The sequence below is a fragment of the Scatophagus argus genome, chromosome 23 (genome assembly GCF_020382885.2).
Source record: "Scatophagus argus isolate fScaArg1 chromosome 23, fScaArg1.pri, whole genome shotgun sequence".
In the NCBI taxonomy this organism is placed as follows: domain Eukaryota; kingdom Metazoa; phylum Chordata; class Actinopteri; family Scatophagidae; genus Scatophagus; species Scatophagus argus.
The window spans coordinates 12033961-12054921 of NC_058515.1; the positions used below are offsets into that span (position 1 = coordinate 12033961).

At 43.2% G+C, this 20961-nt stretch overlaps 1 protein-coding gene across 2 annotated transcripts in view; it reads right to left on the reverse strand.

The window, feature by feature from the left end:
• The window catches only part of LOC124054506 (phosphofurin acidic cluster sorting protein 1), a 50838-nt gene that overhangs the window by 8117 nt on the left and 21760 nt on the right, over positions 1–20961 (reverse strand). Inside the window, exons 2-13 of one of the 2 annotated variants that reach the window (XM_046380598.1) lie at positions 13420–13507; positions 12424–12513; positions 10855–10980; positions 6601–6745; positions 6424–6515; positions 5592–5669; positions 4072–4131; positions 3034–3194; positions 2237–2330; positions 944–1024; positions 584–705; positions 126–261 (exon numbers count right to left, since the gene is read on the reverse strand). In XM_046380598.1, coding sequence (XP_046236554.1) covers positions 126–261; positions 584–705; positions 944–1024; positions 2237–2330; positions 3034–3194; positions 4072–4131; positions 5592–5669; positions 6424–6515; positions 6601–6745; positions 10855–10980; positions 12424–12513; positions 13420–13507 — 1273 coding nt within the window. Of the gene's footprint in view, positions 1–125; positions 262–583; positions 706–943; positions 1028–2236; positions 2331–3033; positions 3195–4071; positions 4132–5591; positions 5670–6423; positions 6516–6600; positions 6746–10854; positions 10981–12423; positions 12514–13419; positions 13508–20961 lie in introns of both variants that reach the window. The other variant, XM_046380597.1, reaches the window with a different exon arrangement.

The window sequence follows — 20961 nt, forward strand, 5'->3', positions numbered from 1 at the left end:
GACTAAATCCCTCTGTGGGAATCCTGATGCACAACATGCTGATTCATTTCCCGTATGCCAGGTTAAAATGACTCTGGAGGTTATGATAAGATCCCGGAGAGGCTCTGTGAAAACGCTGAACTCACCGGCGTGCTGTGCCCCAGCTCCGGGGACCTCTCCGAGTCCGAGCTGTTGGTCCGTTCGCTCAGAGGTTTGGACAGCTGTCTCTCCTTCATGGGAGTGCTGACGCGCTTCTGTCTGGGTGTGTGGCCTCCGTCCAACCTGGACAGACAACATGCATATTGAAAATATTCAGTTCGAAATGCAGGGACAAATTATTCTTCACATCTTCGCTGTCTTAAACTCCTGCCAAGAGAGACATGTAAGACAAAACAAGTTGGATGCCGACCAATCACAGCTCGCTGTCTGTCACACCATTCAAACCACTATGGTTGATCAATAAAAGCTGGCAGAGACAGAATTCGCTGTTCCACCCGACAGCAGCAACATTTCACGTAACGCAGACGCACAGCTTGACAAGAAAACAATTGATGATAACGTGAAACATCTGACAGTTTGCCCCCGTGTTTGGATGACTGGTTACCTTGGCGATGGCATGGCCTGGGTCTCACTTTTGCTGTTCTTCAGGGGCGTACGGGGTTTCTCTGCCACTGACACCGTGATGCAGGGGCCCACCTCAGCAAACGTCTCTGGATCTGTCAGCTCCTGCCAACACACACACACACACACACACACACACACACACACACACACACACAGGCTGTCAGTGTCAGGAAAAAGGAGAAACTCCATCACTTTTCTTTTGCTTTTCGCCTTCTTCTTCTTCGTCTCTCTCAGTCTGTCTCACTTACTGGCAGCGAATCCCCCCTCGTGCTGTTATTAACAAAGATCTCGAGACACCATTAATTCTGTCTCCTTCACACACACATTATAAGAGTCGTACCAGCATGTCGGTCTCAGACAGCGGCTCCTGCAGGTTGTGGCTGCGTGAGGGTTTCATCTTCTCTAGGGGAGGCTGCTCCCCCTGCTGGAAAGACGAGGGAGCGACAGTCATTCCAACAAGCTTAATAAGACTCGAGGTTCAGTGAATTACAAAAAAATAAATAAATAAATAATAAAAACAAAAGGCACAGAAGTCAGAATCCAGCAACAGGAAGAAAAAATATATCATCAACAAGATAAAATAACAGCAAAGATAACGAAATAATAATCAAGAGTATTAGTGTTGTTTTAAATACACATTAATGAAATAAATGAATACAGATTTTTCCACTAAAACCAGCCTTTTGGGGAGCGGGCAGACACGAGTCACAACACTAAAACACTCCAGTAGAAACCATTCAGCTCTGCGAGATTAAACACACTTTTTGTTGAGCAGATGGCGACCGTCAAAAGAGCTATTGGATTTCTGCTCCATCAAGGAAATGTTTCTGAAATGTTATATTTGCACCCTCTGGGCTATTCTCACAGGCTTCTCACTCTGGATATTAAACACTTCAATACAGAGTCTCATGTTGTGTCCCAGCTTGTGTTTCTTCATTTTATGCCATATTCTTACATTATTTTATGACACTGTGTTCCATTTAGTGCCACTGTTTCAGTACAGTTATTTTTTATTATCCTGCCCTGTGAAAGCTGTGAGTCTGAAGCAGTTTGTGAAATAAGTTTTTGTTTAGTGCTATGTGAATAAAGAAGTGTGCTGCACAACTGTGGGCTGAGGCAGGGAATTATGACAACATGACTATGACAAAAAAACTCTGATGTAAGACACCTTTTTGGTTTATTATCCCTTAAAATAAAAACATCTACTTCCATTCATCTGACTGGTTGTGAGCAGTTCAAGCAAACACTGATTATTTATTTATCTAACAATACTTTTAAAGACCTCAAAAGGAACTTTAATCCAGTAATTCACATGGAAAAAAAAAGCTCATTTGAAGAAAGTCTGAAAAAAATAACTTAATCTTGGGAAGCGGTTTTTAGAGCAAAGAAATGATTTTTAGCATCTCATCACAGCTGAGTACACCTGCAACACGTGTCTTTTATACGCAGCCTAAATTACCGCTCGTAAGGTCAGACACCGTTTGGGGACAATAAAGTTTTACTGCACTCTGCTCCTGGTGAGACAGACGAGGTTCAGGTTTTCTTGAACGCCCCACAGCTCACACAGAAGTGAAATTGCTGCTGGGGTAGCAGCTGCAGCTGCCGTTTCGCCCCGTGGATCTGATTTACTCACCGGACTGAAAGTGTCTCGACCCAAACTGCCTTTACTGTTCAGGCTGCCAATCTCCGTCTGGGAGCTGGACTGCGACATTCCCTCGAAGAACGGCCTGAACGCACAGAGACGGAAGCAGAAGAAAACCTTTAAACGAACAGCAGACGATTGGAATGTAATGGCAGGAAAAGCACAAGAAGCGTCGCAACACCAGGACCCTGAAACTGACGCGGCCAATTGTGATTCAGCCATCTTTCATGTTATTATTTAGGCCTGTGATTTTCCTGTCATGACATGTCGAAATGTCCTCAGTGAAAAAGGTTTTTTATATTTCACTAGCTTCTGAAACAAACACGTATGTGCCATTTTTTTTCACATCTTGAGGCTAATAATATAAGAAAGAAAACAAAGGAGCATGAAAGCACACAGTCACAAGAAGGGACGCAAAATAAGTTAGTTCTAAGTTAAGTTAGTTCTTCAAGAACTATTAAAAAAGGGTTCATTTGTTACTCTTTGACTCCGTTAGGAGTATGTTATCGAACACTTTCTTTGAGTTTTGACTCATTCAGTTGCTCTGATGCTCTTCTCTGATTTTCCTTCTTAAAACTTCAAATGATATTTCTTCTTCTATTTCTTCTTCTCTGGTTTATGCTTACATTTTGATTGATTCAGAGTTAACTGACCCAATTCTGGTTCATGTAAACCTCAAATTAGGAATGTAATGAGCAGCTTTCACCATCAGAGGGAGCTCTGAATTGTACATGAGCGAGTCCTATCAGTGCTTGTATGTTAAGCACGCAGCACTCATGCGCTGTTACCTTAGCTTAGGTTTGGGTGTGCTGAGGATGCTGTCAGTCTCCTCCATCTCTGGCCCGCTGTCGCTGGGGTTGTACATCTCCAGACTGTCGTACAGCTCGTCCAGGTCCTCCTCCACCTCCTGGATCTGCTCCCTCGACACGTGCTCCAGGCCGAAACCAACCTGGATGAGACGCAGGTGAGACAGGTGACCAACAGACACGTGGACAGACTAAAAACAGCTTTGATGAGTTCTGCAGAGCCGAGCAGTAATAACTTCCTGTACAGAGCAGGGATGTGTTGATCCCAACACTGATAATAAACACAGCTTATGACCAGTTCTGAGAGACTGTGCCACAAAAGTGAAAGAAGGGAGATCTGTACGTGTCACGGTGAGCTGTTTAAAAGGTCACTTTGTCAAGTTCAGCGAGTGAAACGAATAAAATCAAACGACCAAATAATAGACATAAAACAAACCGGACAGGAGCACAAAGGAAAAGCAATTCTGAACCAATAAATACGAAAATACAAAGACAATAAGACCATGAGAACCACGTAGCGCAGCAGGACCACGCAAAAACAGCAACATTTAGCAGCAACATTTAGGTTAAGGAAGACAAAGAGAAGAAAAGCAACCATGCAAACACCCACCATGTTCAGACAAGAGAAATACGCACATAAATATACACCCAAACAGACTCTGCGTGAGATCAAACACACACATTCAGGTGGAATCACTCCAGAAGCACATAAACACATTAAACAGACACATTTCTGTTCTATTTTAATCAACAGCATTTCTTTATTTTTGTTTTTGAGCTGCCAGCTGAATCTCAGTTGCTCTGCCACATTTCTCCCACACACACACACACACACACACACACCTCTCTGTGTCTTCAAAGCCAAACTGAAATACATGTTGACTTCAGCGAACACACACTCTGAGCCTCGCATGCCAAGCAGAAGGGTGGATGTGATATCAGAAGGGCAAAAAGAGACGGCGTGGGTGTGGGTGAGTGTGGGCAGGTGGGGGTAGGGTGGAGTGAGAAAACAGCACCAACCTCATCTGTGACTTTAAACCTTTTCAGCAGGGCGACGAACTTCTGCTTTATGTTGGGTTGCTGCGGAGAAAGAAAATAAGAAAAAAGAAAGAAGACAACGTGAGACGCTCAGGAGATGGATCTGTGTGAGTGTGTGTGTGTGTGTGTGTGTGTGAGGCACAAAGAGAGATGACAGGAGCAGGATATAGCGGTACTTTCCTGAACTCTCTTTTCACGCTTGGTGACTCATAACACAGCAGTTAATGGATACAACAGCAGGACATATTTCTGTATGTCACGGAGAGCTGAAGTGTTGCCTCGTGCAGATGTTTGTATGCAGGCAGGGTGTGAATCATCTCATTAAACTGGAATATGTGAGCGTGTGAGTGAGGTTATCAAGTCGACACTTCCCACCACAGATGAATGAGTACAAAGGGTTGTTTATTATTTATTTGACAAGCTGACTTATCTGAACAGGAAGGTGAAGCACATGAAGCAAATGACTCAGAGTTTTCATAAGGCTCATTATTTTTACTTTTTATTGCTACTTTATTCACTTTTTGACGAATAAATAAAGCTGAAAATCAATAATTATAAAAACATAATCCGCTGTGTGAACACTGGGGTTTAACTTTTTCTAATTTTAGAGGGAAAACCGACAATCTATTCTAAACAATAATTTCCTTTGGCTCCTTTGGCAAAAAAAAAAAGTCTTTCTGGTGAGTGAAAATCAGCTTTGAGCAAAGCTTTCATCTGCAACATTAAGAGGACGTCTGAGTGGCTGCAGAGAGCCGCAGTGTTTTGGAGGTTCTGTCCCAATTTGCTGCGAGAAAGTGGAGAGGGTCGAGTGTGTGTGTGTGTGTGTGTGTCAGTGTGTGTGTGTGTGTGTCAGAGTGTATGTGTGTAGAACAGGGAAGAGGGTCTGTTCAAATAGCTGTTGAGTGCATGTTTATGTTCAACATCTGTGCTCCTCAACTGCAGCAGTGCAGAGAGGATGCTTATTTTGTGTGTGTGTGTGTGTGTGTGTGTGTGTGTGTGTGTGTGTGTGTGTGTGTGTGCTGTCCACAGGTGGTGTTGTTAGGGAGCAGCAGTGACAGTCTCACAGAGACCTCCATTAATAACCTGCTGAAACAGACCCCCGCTGCCACACACACGCACACACACACACACAGTCACAAACAACACAAATTTCAGGGTTGCTCTCACTTTTGTGTGAATGTGTGGCGGTGCTAAGTGTTTGTGTGTGTGTCTGTGTGGTGACTTGTCTCACTGTTTCCTCCACTAAAAACTGGCCTGTACTACATGTATAGAGACTGAGAGGGAGAAAATGGATTTATAGAAATGCCAGGGAGGAGCAGATAAGGAGGAGAAGGAGGAGGAGGAGGAGAGGGTGAATGAGGTGAGGCAAGAGTCCAGTCGAATCAAATCTGTTTGGAAGAGCTTCTTCACAAAGCAGGTCTGCAGCAAATTGCTTTGCCAACTAAACAAACAGGTAGCAGAGGGAGGATGGATGGACGAGGTGAGAGGGCTGCTTTCCTTACCCTGGTGATGGCGGCATTGGAAGGCAGCTTACGCCTCGGCTTCTTCTTCCTCACTTCCTCTTCTTCGTCATAGAGATACTGAGAGAGAGAGAGAGAGAGAGAGAGGAGGAAAAAGTCTGTCAGTCATTTTTGAAGATAACATGTTAAGTGGAAAGCAGGCGCTACAGACATGAGGCTCAGAGAGTAAAGAGACATAAACTGAAGCTGAATTGGTAGCTAAGATCTTTCCATGAGATGAGGTGAGGGAAAAATATTTAATAACACCAGCCTTTAATTGCACAGTTTGGTTTCTACACGATTATACGGCTCTTTTTTCCTTTATTCCGTCTCATCTCCCCCGTCTCCCCCCTCCCCTCCCACTGCTCATCTTTCAGTCACCTCCTTTCAGTCTGTTCAATCTGGCCTCCAAAGCCCTGTCGCACACTTCTTATCTCTCTCCGCTGTCTGTTTTCTCCTTTCACTCTGTCCTCCAATCTCTCGCACCGATGGGCATCAACCCCCCTCGCGGCCCCCCCGAGCGCCGTCACCCTCTCGTCCCTCATAAGCCTCGTGAAGGAAGGTGTCACAAATTTAAAAAAAAAAAAACAGCCCAAGCCCTCTGTTTGTGATCACACCAATGTGTGTGTGAGCTCCACTGCCAAAGACGGTTCGCTTTGAACGAGATGAACAGAAGACAGTGATTGCAAAAGAAAAACTTGCATGTTTTTATTACATGCTTACCTTATAAAACTAGCAAACGGTACATCACAATGTCTTCCTAAGCTGACAAACTGCCTGACGAAGGCTAAAGTGAGCCAGAGATTGATCAGCTGCAGCTCTAAACCAGACACACCTGTCCGTGAATGGGGTCGTCGCTGCCTTCCTGTTCCGACGAGTAGCTCTCTTCCTCCTCCTCAGAGTAGTTGTCGATGTCCGGGGAGCGATCTGGAGGGACAGAGGACAAGTGACGACTGGAAGACAAACTGAAAAAGAAGGAGGGCAGCCGGATGCGGTAAGACGACGTGCTCACCGGACATCTTTGCTTTGGGTCCCTCGTGGTCGATGGGCTGGCTGGACAGCGAGTAGACTCGGATCTCGGCGACGGGCACAGAGGCGTCCTTCAGCTGGCTGTGAAGCCCCAGGACCTGGGCGCCCTCACTGGGGTGCTGCATCACCTGGACACAGGATAAACAGACGAGGATTAGAGCGAGTTGCCTTAATACCTACAGGCTGCGGGTTTTACAAAGAGCACATCAGGTGAGTGGAAGAGCAGTAAACTGGGGACATCACATCATGATGTCCAAATGGTGCTTTCAGGAGATTTGTGATGATAGGATGAAAACCCTCATATCACGAAAGAATTTTACCCCCCTCTACTTATATTAGTATATAAAGGCTACCTAAAAAAAGAAAGATGAAAATATGAATGCAAGTTTTATTTATATATTTCTAGTATAATTTTTTACATTTACTTTGTTTGCTTCTTGATTTTTGCAGGACCTGCTTCTTGTTTTATTTCTGTTGTCTCTTACTATGATTACTGTTATGCACCAAATAACAAACAAATAAATTCCTTGTATGTGAAAACAATAAACCTGATTCTGTTTTTTCCATTATCTCTGCACATGTGGTTTGAATTGAATCCTGGAAAGCTCCAAAAAGCAACCGTCTTATGAGATGAGATGAACCCTGTTTGAAAGTTCAAACAGTAGCACACAAACTCAAACAAGACAATTACTGAAGCAAACAAAGACAGATGCATAAACTTCTCACAGAAATATTCAGAAAAACAGGACTCGTTCCAAGTATGGTCCACTTAACAAGCAACAGGGGCTGAGATTTGAATCGGAGGAAGACGGGGAGGAGGAAGAAGAGAGACTCAAAGCAGACAGAGAAGGATTCAGGTTAGACAGCAGTGAGAGAAGAAATGAGGACAGACACGAAGCAGATGTTGAGAAGAGCGTGACAATAGAAGGAGGAAGGAAAAAAAGCACGGTGAAGACGACAAACAAAAATAGCAGTCGGGGATTAACAAAGAGACTGAGGCAGCGAATATCATCTGTCTCTGCGGCAAACGGCAGCACAGCGTCTAACTGAGTGACATGCAGCCTCTCTCAGCAGTCTGCTCACACTGGGAGAGTTAATGAAGTCTGACCACCTTATTATGGAGACAGCGTTAGCCACACATTTAAGAGTGGAGACACGACTGCTGTACATCCGTTCACTTGGCTGAAGCTCAGCTAACCAGCTTCAGTTTTCTAAAGCCTCCTGCAGCAGCTAATTTTAAGCATTTTCCAGTCGGAAGGACGATTATGCAAATCCGTCGAGGCAAACATCACGAAGAAGCAATCTACATGTTTAATGAGAAACACTGGTGTAATCTGACATTTTTTCTCGCCAGAGTCTAAATTCACTGAGGGCTCTACAGCAGGTTTGTGCTTTTCAAAATACAGCCTGGGCTAATGTAATGCATTACTTCTCAACAACATTCAGTGAACTCTTTCTGAAACACTTTTATGACACAGAAGTAAGTGTAAGTAATAAAACACAATTCATGTAGCACCTTTTAAAACAAAGTTACAAAGTGCTGCATGGGATATAAATACAGGAAAGTAAACAGCATACGTAAAAAATCCATCAGAGCCCTGTTACATGCAAAACAAGCTGGTAAAAATGGATTCTGAGGAAACGACTTGTTTGAGTACAGGCTGCAAAGTGCTGCAGTAACGACATCCTTAAAAAGTCTCAGCAAAATTAAAGATGACTTCTTGTTCTTGGCCATCTCTCAGCGCCATAAAAGCACCTGCACGATAAATGCACGGACATTTGAGTCATTTTTATGTGAGCTCACTCACATTTGCCTCTTGTAAAATGATGTTCCTTCAGTTGTGACTGCACTCCACTGCACATAAAAAATAACAACCAGTGATAACATAACTTCTTCCCTTTACCTGTGATTTCATATAAAACCTGAAACTTCCAAAGAGGGCAGCGTTTGCATTCGATTTACTCATCATTCTGATGCTGTGTAACTGATATGAATGAATCTTTTGCTACTGTCCTGCTGTACACACACACACACACACACACACTGTAGGTTTTAATCCACGGCTGAGCGTTTGATTCCTAGCAACGATAGCACCCCTGCAGCGTGAGACACACGTACTGCACTCACACAGGTTTCGACAGCTCATCCTCACAGCACCTGCTCGGTCAGTGGAAACCACATGTCATGTTAAAGAAGCACAGCGGCATCAAAATGACATTTCAGATCGGAATGTATGAAATGAAAACCTGAGTGTGTCCCCTATAGCAGATTATTCCTCTGACACACACACAGACAGGCGGGGCTCAGGGCACAAAACCCCAGCAGAGTTCATTCTGCAGAGGCTTTCGCTGTCTGCGAACGCGTACGAGTCTGTATTTGTGTCCGTTGCCCTCTGCGAAGCACTTTGCAGTCAAGCCCGTCTGCTGGAAAGAGCTTCATGAATAAAATTTGACTTCATTTTACATGAAGAAGCAGCTTTGCTCAGCTAGGAGGAATCACAAAGACTGGAGCCACACACTGTTTAGATTAAAAAGAAAAGAAAAGGGCTGGAAGATTGACTTCCCAAGAATAATGTCTTTATTCATGTACTCCATCGGCTTATTCTATTACCGCATTTGTTTTAATTTGCTCTTGATTAAAGAGTGTCGAGTGTAAACATCCTGGAGACCAAACCCACCTCTTTATTAAGTCTGCACTTATGTCCTTTTCTCTGCGTAAAGTCTTTTGGGGTGAGTCGGTTTGTTCGAGGTGTTTCACGCTGAAGTAAATAATTCTGACTTCTCTTACAGACAAAGCCTACGGAAAGCCAAGAGGCATTCGTAAAGTGCAAGGAACATCCACATGTGCACACACGAGCACAGACACGCAGCCATTAATCACAGCCCGTTTTATAAAGGTTTCATATTGCGAGGGACGGAGAACGCGACGAGCTTTTGGCAGAGGAGGCTACTACCTAATTGGAAGTTTGATTTATGGTGACATTTATGGCGGCCAAGAAGAGAACGCTGGGCCAAAGTGCAAAATACAAGTTTGATTTTAAATTGCACTTGCTTGAATTGAGTTTCGGCGAAGGTTAAATGAAGGTTAGCGCTAAATAAGTTTGAATAAAAGTTTCCGAGTGATAAAGGGGGTGGGACATTCCACATCTTCTGGTCGATATTAGGCTATGAATCACTTTGTGGCAAAAAGTTAAGCTCAGATTGGACAGAAGCAGAAGGCAGAGGCTGCACGTTTAGGGAAATGAGCCTATGACCGGTAGTTTGTTGGGTCACCAGCTCAGATCAGCTGGGACATTTGTCTGGCTGCAGAGGGTGAGACACCGCTGACTCAACAACTCACAGCTGACGCGCCCTCAAACATGCAGCTTAACCTCCATCTGCTGCTGCTGGAGGTGCTCTGGGCTGAAAACACACTGAAATGTACCAAGCACGAGCGATTCAGGCAGCGTCCACCTACCCTGCAACCACAAATCATCCATTCATTTGGAAAGTAACTTACAAGAGCAATTGCTCTACACTCACCGCGAGTGTAAAAGGCACAACAATTCACATTATTGTTTGTTTTCTTGTTGTTAGACATTTTCAGATGGAGACTTGCAGCTGAGAGAAGACACTTTATGCTTATTGCACTACAGTAAATTAGGTCTTAAAACAAGGTCAGTTCATGCAAAAGGGTTCCTCTCATTTGTAAGTTTTGACTGTTTTTCTTTGGCTTATGTGATAGTGACCTGATTTACGAGGTTTAGACTCATTAATCATCTGAGGTTTGTGGGAAATTGTAATTATTATTATTTTATTTATTTATTCATTTTATGGACTAACAAATGAATCAAGAAAAAAGTACTGATAAAACTAAAATAATCATCGTAACTCCAGTTAAGTTAAAAGACACCTAAGGGTTAAATGGAGCCTGCAATGCAAATATTATTTTGAATTATTTTTAATAGTCAAAATAAATACCAATGAATTCTCAGAACAGAAAATAATGAGCGCATATAATACGCAGCTAGAAGATACATTATATTGTCTTTTAGATCAACTGTCCCATTCACTCAACTGAAAAGAAACGTGCTGTCAAAGTGCAATTAATGTCTTTTTTGGCGTCTAAATTTGCTAAATGCAGAGTTTTAAGGACATCCTGGGAAAAGGAACTGATCAGTGTAAACGTCAGAAAATCCCATGCGTGAGACGCTGTACATCACACACTGAGGGTTTCAGTGAATAGATTTTCTCTTACCTCGGCCATGTTGATGAGTCCCAGGGCCAGGGTCTTGTAGCCCAGGATGGTCCGGTTCTTGTATCGCTTGCGGCGCTGCAGCATGATCTGAAGCTTGTTGGCGTCCCTCTTCAGGAAGTGTGGGTACTGCGGGTGCACACATAAGCAAACACATTCACAGATGCACAGAAACAAAAACAGCGGACAGGAGGGTTGGTTGACTTGCGAGACGGGTTCAGATGTGCACTGATAAAGCGATGGCATTCGTTTCCCAGGTCTCGATAATTAGGCCGATCTAACTGGCCAGTTGCATAAGGTAAAGTTCACACCCACTGACCTGTCACCGGCGTCCCGAAGTGTCAAACCACTTAGTCACATCCGAACTGTGACATAACCCATCATTAAGGATCTCACCGGCTGAACTATAAATGGAACAAAAGCGCCTCTCGTAACAATGTTCAACGGCACGAAATCACTCTGCTTCTGGCTTTAATAGGTTTCCTCTCTGCAGTGCTGCTGCTGTAGAAAGTTTAATGTATAATGTATAATGTCTGGCTCACTGCACTCGCTAAGAGCCAGAGAGAGAAACTCCCTGACCTTTTAGCAGCATTTAGAAACATGCAAATGGGAAAGGATAATTCAGAGCAGAAGAAATCCCACTGGGAGTAACATTAACCATGCAGAGGTAGTGAACATGAAAAATGCTGCATGAATGTTGATGCATGTCGGCATCTGATGCACATTTTTCATGCTTTTGTAAGCAAAAGTAAATTACTGCATTTGGATTTGGATCAAGACTCTTCATGAGTTTATGTTGGAAAATAAACCCACCATTAGCTGAGTCAAAAATAGCACAATGGCATAAACATATTTTGAAAAACTGCATCCCTCCAGGGTCTCGTGGTATTTTGTAATTTGTATTTTCTTTCTTTGCTGCAGCGGTTGAAGGAACTTCCTGTCTGTATGCGTAGCTGATACGGTGGGTCAACAAACGGCTCACTCCCGCTCACTAGTTTTCCAAAACTGGTGCACCATCATGTCTCTCTAGGGGTGGAAATGTCAGTCTGTTTGTTGGTAAACCACTTGGGACTGATATAACTCAAAATTCACTTAATGGGTTTTGGACAGACATTCAAGATCCCCAGAGGATGACTCGTAATGACTTTGGTGATCTTCTAAATCGTCATCTATTTTTAATTTGTCAAATACTTTGGTTTATGACTAAATATCCACAGAACTAATCACATTCCCATTAGCCTCAGCTGTGCTGTTTTTAGTTCTAAATAGCAATACTTGTACCTGTTTAATATCAGCGTCTCACATCATCACATCCAATCTTATTTTCTACAGAAAAGCAGGGAAACAATACAAGCCCCCCAAAATAGTTCAGTCTAACATCAAAACCTTTAACGTTGCATTTGTTTGTAGTGAAGTTTCCATTTTTAGAGTAAAGAACTTAAGAGTGCATGTTACGGTGATGTGGAAGCAAACAGAAACAAACCTAAGAAAAGTACACGGAACAAAGCTTTTGTTTGGCTTTGACTGACAGGACTGACAGACTGACAGACCTCAGTGAACCGTCGTCTTTACCTGCAGGGAGAAGGTGAGCTGCAGGTCGGTCTCTGTCAGCCCTGCTGAGGACAGCAGGATCTCGTTGGAGCGCAGGATCCGCTTGGAGCCCTGAGGAGGCGACAGAAGGAGGAGAGACGGAGAGAAAAGACAAAAGAGACAACGTCATGAGAGCAGGGAAAGAAAGCAGGGAAAGATGGGAAGATTACAGTTCGCATGGCCCAGCCAACTCCAGCAGAGTCAAAACAATGAACTCTCATCAGCGTCATGTGGTGAGAGAAACGTGGGAGCAAAGAAGGTCAGGAAAGAGGGAGGTGAAAGGGAGGAAAGTGACTGATAGGAAGAAGTGTGGGGGGGGGCGGCGCTGAGCAACTGGGAGCAGCAGCAGCAGCATAGAAGAAGAATTAAAACAGCTTTAAGTGTATTATGTGCCAGAAATGGCAGAAAATGTACTGGTTTTCTTAGACTGAAAACAAGACGGAGCTGGTGAAGTGAGAAAACAATCAGGGACAAGATGGAAATGGTAGAGAGCACCCTAACAGGGCAACACATCAGGAGAGGTGAAGACATGAAGTCATTAGGAGAGATTAAACACTGCTGTACTTTGTGGAATAACCACAGCCCAAATCTGACAATATGTGCTCCATTTGTGGTTTGACTCAGCAACTGTTCAACATCTACTGGTTTGGCATATTTAATGAAAGGGAAAGTCAAGGCTTTAAGTACAATACTGCTGAATTAAAACCAAGCTGAAAAACTGGTGACTAATAGGACTTACAGCTTGAAAAGAGACTAAAATTATGTTTTATACTTACTGCCTTTTATTTCAGGCTTTAACATGGCTGCTAGAATAATGACATATATTTTTTGCTTTTATTAAGATAGATTCATGTTTCACAGCACCATTTCAACGTTTCACATTATGCTGGATTATATTTCTACATGCTGCCTCAAAAAACGCATGGGTTTGTGAAGAACCCCCCCTTTTAGATGCGTTACAACTGAGATATTTCATACCTGCAGTTTGACGGCGATGACCACAGACGTGAGGTCCTTATCCAGCTCCTTCAGCATGATCAGCTTCTTCAGAGTCAGGTTGAACAGCCTGTAGAACATCAAAAAGAGGATCTGGATTAGAAGATACCACAGAGTCCTGCCCAATGTTCAGGCAACAGGATCAACAAGTCAGCAGTGGGCCAATGAGTCCCTGCAGAGCTGAGCTACCAGGGTTGGCTAATGAGTGGACAGGACACTATTCCCTGTGAAATGGCTGCAGCTTCTGATTCAAAGACAGCAGAAACACACACCTCAAAAAATGACGTTTTCTTTACTGCATATTAGTAGGAAAAGAGCAACAGATGAAGATAAAAAAATAAGGGTGAAAAAAAGCAAAATGCAGATGCAAAATTTGACAGTTTGATCCACATGCTCGGTTAAGTTATTAAGAACAGGAGCACACGAGTGGGTGTTTGAGGTTAGAAAACTGGAAACAGAAATGTATGCATCATGACGGGGGCACAAAACCAGCTTGTAATGCTGGTGATGTGTCATCCCCTTCCTCCTCATCTTTCCTTTCTGACACTCCAGTGGACCACAGCAAGAAAAAAAAAGAAAAGTGACACCTGAAGAGGCCTTGATTGCAGTGTTGTGTTTTATCTGCTGACAAGCTGTTAAAAAAAGACTCCATTTGGTCCAAAGTGGGACTGAAAATGGTTTACTATTTTTGTAATTTTGTATGTTTTTCCAACACTTACGTCAGCGCACCTTTGAGAAATAACAGAATAAAACAAGAACCTGTGTTAAGTACAATTTGCACCTCAGCTGCAAGTTTTCTACTGCTCAGCATAGGATGACAGCAAAGGAAAAGCACACAAACAGGTAGAAATGCTTTCATTGTTTAAAAACAGAGACAAGAAGCACTTAAAGAACTGAAATGGAAACAGAGAAAAGACACACACATACACACACCACACCCAAACAGCAGCCATGCAGCCAGGGGTCAGTCTGTTCAATAATTCATCTCCAGGGCTTTAGAGCCAGAAAGTGAACCACTAAAATAGACCTGCTGGAGCTGCCGGGGGATGGGGAGGAGAGAGAAAGAAAGAAAACAAAGGAAAAACACAGAGATAGAGATCAAATATTAAGTCAAAGAATGATACGCAGGAAAAAAGGAAAAGACAGACAGGCTGACAAAGGACCAGTGAGAGAAAAGATAAGAAAAAGACGGGGAAGGGAGACAGATGAAAATGACAAATAGAAACGGAAGATGTAGAGAAAGTGATGAATACAAAAAGCAGGAAACAAGCAGGCAGTCGGACAATGAAGACAGAGGAAACAGGGAGAAGACGTGGATATTGAGGGACGCATCAACAGCGAGAATAAAGATCTTGGCATGACAGACGCTGACAGTGTGTTAGAAAGACACGAACTGTCTGACATTGCAAAGATAAAGAAGGAAAAAAAGTGTCTTTTCCTCCAGGAGATCAAAGAAAATGCGTAATAATACTGAAATATTTGTTCAACATGACATGAAATAAGACATGTGACTGCAGAAGACCAGTTTATGAAAACAGCAAAAACACAACACGTACAGGCCTAGAATTTAGCTTATTCCTCATTCCTATTGACTTGAGGGGGGAATAAAAAAAGGAAATAACGACCACCAGAGAAATCCACACAGCACACGTTATCAGTGTCTCTGCACTTAGCAGACTCAGGAGGGGAGGAAATGAGGAGGGAAACCAACAAAAAAAGAAAGGAAATAAGTCAAATTAAGGCATGCATAAGGACAGATAATTCAAAAATCAAGACAAATCAAGTAAACAAGATGACATAAATTGTGGATATTCTTCACTACATTCTCTTAAAATCACTAATTAATGAACCAAACGCCTCAAGCTGGTTCAGACAAACAACTTGCGTCTACTGCTACTCTCACATGATGCGCTCTTCTCACTGCAACATACGGTATCTCCAATACAGCCGCCGCAATAAGCCGCCAGCTTTTCGCTTTTCCTGTTATTACTGTAGCTGCACCTGGAAGACGACCTGCAGCTGCTGCAATAACTTTAGGCCACTGCTGCAGTGGTGTTTGTAGTATTTTAAAAGCTTCACCTCCACCTCTGAATCTCATTTTTCTAAGGATGAGCTACTATCACTGCCCAGTCCCTGTTGAGCTCGGTGTGAAGCTCAGAGTCAGGATGCATTCACATAACGATCCATTCATTGGGATTTTGGGTGTAAAGAAGAGCAAAAAAGCAACACGATCAATACTGAACACAATCACCAAAGCTCTACATGGATGAATAGTCCAAGCAGGACATGAAACACACACTCACTCAAACTTCTCAGGCCACCTTTAATGACAACTATATTGAAAGGCAGACGGGGTGGACAGAAAAATTGCATCCCTGCACTCTCAGCTCCCTCTCATCTCACCTGGGCCGTCCTCCAAATCCGCCCCACTTTCATCTTTCTTTCAACGCTCACATCCCAGCACTCAAATGGACCTGATGGCTGACGCAACGGCTGTAACACTCAGCGACAAACACCGAGAGCCTTTCTCCTCACTCCCAAGGCCTTCCGCACAAGATCAAAGTGGACAGGAGAGGCCAAACCTATGAATAAAAACAAATCAATTTTTTCCCTCTGGTAGAAAGGGCAGCGAAGTGCGGCTTCTGCTCACACCTGCTGGATGAAGGCGGAGAAGAGGAGGGACGGGACTGAAGAGGTAGGCCATTAGGGTAGCAAAGAAAGGAAGGGATGATCTGTTTGTATGCTCATCTTTCTTCCAGTCTAGCAGGCAAACAAATAAAGCAAAATGTGAAGCTCTCAAAAATCAAACCCACGTCTCTCATTGTGTAACCTCAAACTGAGAGGATGAAATAAAAGAATATCTGGCACTTTTGCTTGGAGAGTCGCTTCCACGTTCCTGCTCCTTAACATTTGCTCTTCCATGATGTGATCAATCACAGGGCTGACGAGACAGCAAATGTGTATGACACCACTGGGGCCTTCATCAACAGACATCAGAGCTGTAGGTTATGGCTTTTGCAGGGCCCTAAAACTCCTCAAACTGCAGATTATGATGAATCAAAACTTAAACAAGATGTCACACCGATGCTGTAAAAAAATCTAAGCAGAACATCTCAATTTCACCACAGTAATGATTTGTACAAAAGTATTCCCTTAATCAGCTGCTCAGTGGATCATTACTTGCATGATATAACAGCTGGACAAACTCAAAATTTCCCTTGAGATAAACTAGCAGTAAACAGTCGAGATGTATTTCATTCTTGCTCAGTAAATGGATGCAAGTGCCAGTGGGATTTCTGCATTACTGCGTCTGTACTCGACTGAAACACAAGTCTTCCATTAGAGCACCATGATGGATTTCAGTTTTATTCTTTTCCACGAGTTAAGGATCAAACATCTCCTTAACACAGGAAACAGCTGATGACAGAAGCACCACTTGCTACATTACAAGCATTATGTCAAAAAGGGGGAGGAGGAAATTAAATAATAGTCAAAGATGGTCCCCAGCTGCTGTTTTTATCAATTTTCCAACATTTCCCTCACAGGAAATTGCCAAGACACCTCAGCAGTGACCTCCACATGCTTTACTTGGCTACAGTAAATCCCTCTGGACAAGGCAATCGGCCCAGTGCTTACAAAACAGCTCCAGCATCGCCTGCCACTCACTTATAGTGCTTGTCACCGTGTCTGACGAGAGGAATCACACGGTAAAGGTCACAACAGTCTGCCTGCCACAAACACTTCCTCTCCGGTTGGGTTCGCACTTCTCTGCCCCGTCTCCTCGACAGGCCGTCGCTACACCTCAACAGTCACTGCACGTTATTATCAATCTGAACAAAAGAACAGACGAGAGCAACAAAGGACACACCAGAATATGATGGCTTAGACTGTATGTTAGGAAAAAAAATTATATGGGAGCATCGATTTTGTTGCACGAATGATTACAAACCTGCGTCTACACTGCTAAACAGCTGGGCTATAATTATTGACTGCAATGCATAATGGAAAACAACAACAAGCCAATTTGTCTTTTAGGGAGTCTTGCAAAGACAGGATTTTGATTAATTCCCAATAGGTTCTAAATCCCTAAATCCCCACCTCAGTCTTTAAGACCTCGGCTATAAACTCAACAGGAGCTGTATGTACAGAAGTTGTTTGTTTCGACAAGCAGGAAGCTCTAGCAGGCTGTCACTATTTCAGGGGCTCGTGTTCAGTTAAGGTGTGAAGTGCTAATTGCTCAAAAGCATACTTAAGTCATCTTGAAAAGCTTTTCGGTGGTTGTCTAAACTTCCTGAAAGTCACTGTGTGGTCATGCAAGGAGACAAGCCCCGCAGTTTCGACACCCACAGAGGATTAAACTTTCAAAAGTTCCAGTTCGAGTGAGGCCTGCTCCTTTACTGAATAAAACACTGTTGGCTCAGATGAGCGGCTTCCCAGTTACAGTGTGATCGACGTCACATGATCAATAAAACACGCAGACAGATTCTCCCCCGTCGTTTCAACTGTACTATTGACAATGTCTGGACCAAGCCGCAGCCACCACAAGGGAACATTAAAGCCAGTGTGGAAGTACCTAAAGCTGCATTTCCTCTAATGGCTGCAGGCTTCAAATATATCTACTGAGAAAAAAACAAAACAAACAAAAAAACCCATACTAGGAAAACACACAACTTCTCCTGAAACACAGTTTGCGTTGCATCACACTAGTTTCAGTTCTTTCATGTGTATTCTGGCAATTTTACAAACTCCAGTTCCAATGAAGAGAAGATTATGAGTGTAATGTATTGTTTGGGTGTGTCTGATTGACAGGTGTTTTTTTTTATTTTATTTTATTGGCTTCAAACAGCTGAGAAAATGGCAACAACACGCAAACCAGGCTTCACCAAGTGCCTTCACAAACCTGTAGGTGTCATCACAAACTCTGCATGATGCAAGTACGTGATGTATTATTCTTACGGCAAATCTTGAGCTGACATCTTTGTCACCTGACACGGTCAAGTGTCATAAATCTTGTGGCAGACCATTAATTTACAATAGTACTGATAGCAAATAATAGTCACAAATTTATTAAAGACATTTAATAAGTATTCACTGTTTTAGGGCCATTTTTAAGGCTCTGAGGACGGTCAGTTTTAATTTAATTCTTGATGTTGGAGACAGCAACTCGGCTCAACTCGTTCTCGCCCTCTCACCTGTATCACCTGGTCTTTATGAGTCTGATCAGCCGTGGCAGAACAGCTCAGGGTTTGAACATCTGCAGTTCTAAGTGGCTTGAATGTGAGACATCTGAAGAGGCATATTTGTTTAACTGAAGCAGCACAGGAGTGGACCATAAATGCAGATTGTTTTGTACTTCGTGATAATCAAGGTGAAAGTCACGCAGTGTAGTGCTCAGACAAAAAAAAAAACAACACAAAAAACATTTAGGGGCATTTGTCCCATTCTGTAAATGGACTGATTAATCAATCTGATGCATGCTTGGCTGTCAAGCTCACATGCAGGACTTTTATTCATGACCTTGCCCTGTGTTGTGAAACCATCCTACAGTTATTGTATATTACGTAATAGAAGACAAGTGAGACGTCTAGGGGGAGGAACAGTGTGTTTGTGTGTCCTCGGTGGGTTACTGAGAGCATCGATTTGTCACAGAAAGTCTTTGTGGTTCTATAGGACAAACTGGAGAAGACATCCCCGTCTGACTCACCACCACTAAATAAATCTTTAATGTCCCTTTGGGTGATAAAGCCTTGTATTTTCCCAGCAGTAGCTGCCATTTCTTTGTTTGCATGTTGAGGGAAGAAGGCATGAGTGTGATGAACGGATGGCACAGAACGGTTCAATAATGTCCGTGGGAAGGCTGACCTCTGACATTCAGGAAAGGCCAGTCTGTCAGAGACGACAACCGCAGTCCCACACACACGGACAAAAACACAAACTAAGCCACGAAGCAATATCAAAGAAGTTTATGTGTGTCAATGGCTGTGGCTTTAAGAAAAAGGTGTCTATGGTTCCCTTGACAACGGGCTGCCATGTGGGGTGTGACCTTGCCGTGTCATACAAGTAAAAGCACATGCTCAGTACGCAGCACAGAGTGAAAACAGTCCTTCCAACGACCTTCACGCCGTGTCCTCTCATTTATTTTCTTCCCTCATCTCTTCACCCTCCTTAATCGTAACTTTTCTCAGCAAGTCCCTCCCTCTCATCCTCACCTCCGCTTATTTTCCTTTGTTTAAATGGCCTTTATCTGTCCTCTCGTCACCTTTCTTTCTCTCCTCGTTCCTCCTACTCTGCTCATGTCTTTTTCCCCTCCTCCTCCTCTTGTCAACATCGCTTTGTCGCCTCCCTTATTTAAGGACAAATCCTGCCGTCCCCCCTTACATAACGGTAACTCAACTCGCCTTCTTCCCCTTCGCGCCCGCTCCACCCCACCTCCTCTCTTAAGTAACGTGGCGTCCACTCCTCCCTCCGGTAACTGCGATCAATGCCAGCACCGGTGCTGTCACTGACAGAACGAAGAAGAGTCTTACCCTCCTTCTTTATTATCTTCCCCTTGCTCCTCTCCCCTCTCCCCCAAACTCATTATCATTCCATGTGGATTAGGCAGTCCGGTCCAAAGACTCCCCATCTCAGACACAGAGCAACACACAGACCCAGTGAGATCCAGTATCTTGTAGATGACAGAAACTCTGAAACATTTATCACAGTGTCAGATCAATTTCAGGTCAATGAATTTGGCTGAAATCAATATCACGATGGTCAAAACAACAACTTGTATGCCAGATTAAATACCAGATTCAAAAACCAAAACCAAACTTTAATTCAGTAACGTAATATAACAATGTGATGGAGTGACAAATCAATGCGGAAATTTTCCACAATGAAAGCAAACCAGGGGACGTTTTTCATTCCCATGAGTTCCAAAATGCATCTTCAAGACTTGGCAAGGAAGTCCCTGCTCTTAACCACAATACCACAAAGGAATTATGTAACACTGCAAACGTGAATACGCTATTCAACGTATGATGGATTACCTACAGCACGCCGAGCCAAGTTTCAAGACGAGAGCAGACATGTAAACTTTAGACTGTAAGCAGACGAACAACAGCTCGTGCTGTGTTGTCAGCCTGAAACCTTTGTGATGTGTTGTTCAGGGGACAGTGATGCAGAGGGAACAACAAAGCCTATTTGACAGTTAAACTGAACGACTGACAACCTGACTGACAACTGATGATTTGAATGCATTCAGTTTACCTACTTTTTAATACTTCAGGGCATGTTTTTCCCCTCGTGTTGCCAATTTCCAGTTTGTTTTACATTCATTTTACATTTTACATTCTTTTAAGGTAACTTTTTGGCATTTTAGTCATCATCTATTTTATAGAAGCAACAAAGACCCTGGCCAGACATTGCATTTAGATCGTCTGAGTCTAGCTTTCATGGAAACTGAAAACCTAAGCACACAAAAGCAAATCTAAACAAAACACACACACACACACACTGTCACAAACACCAGAGTTTGATCGG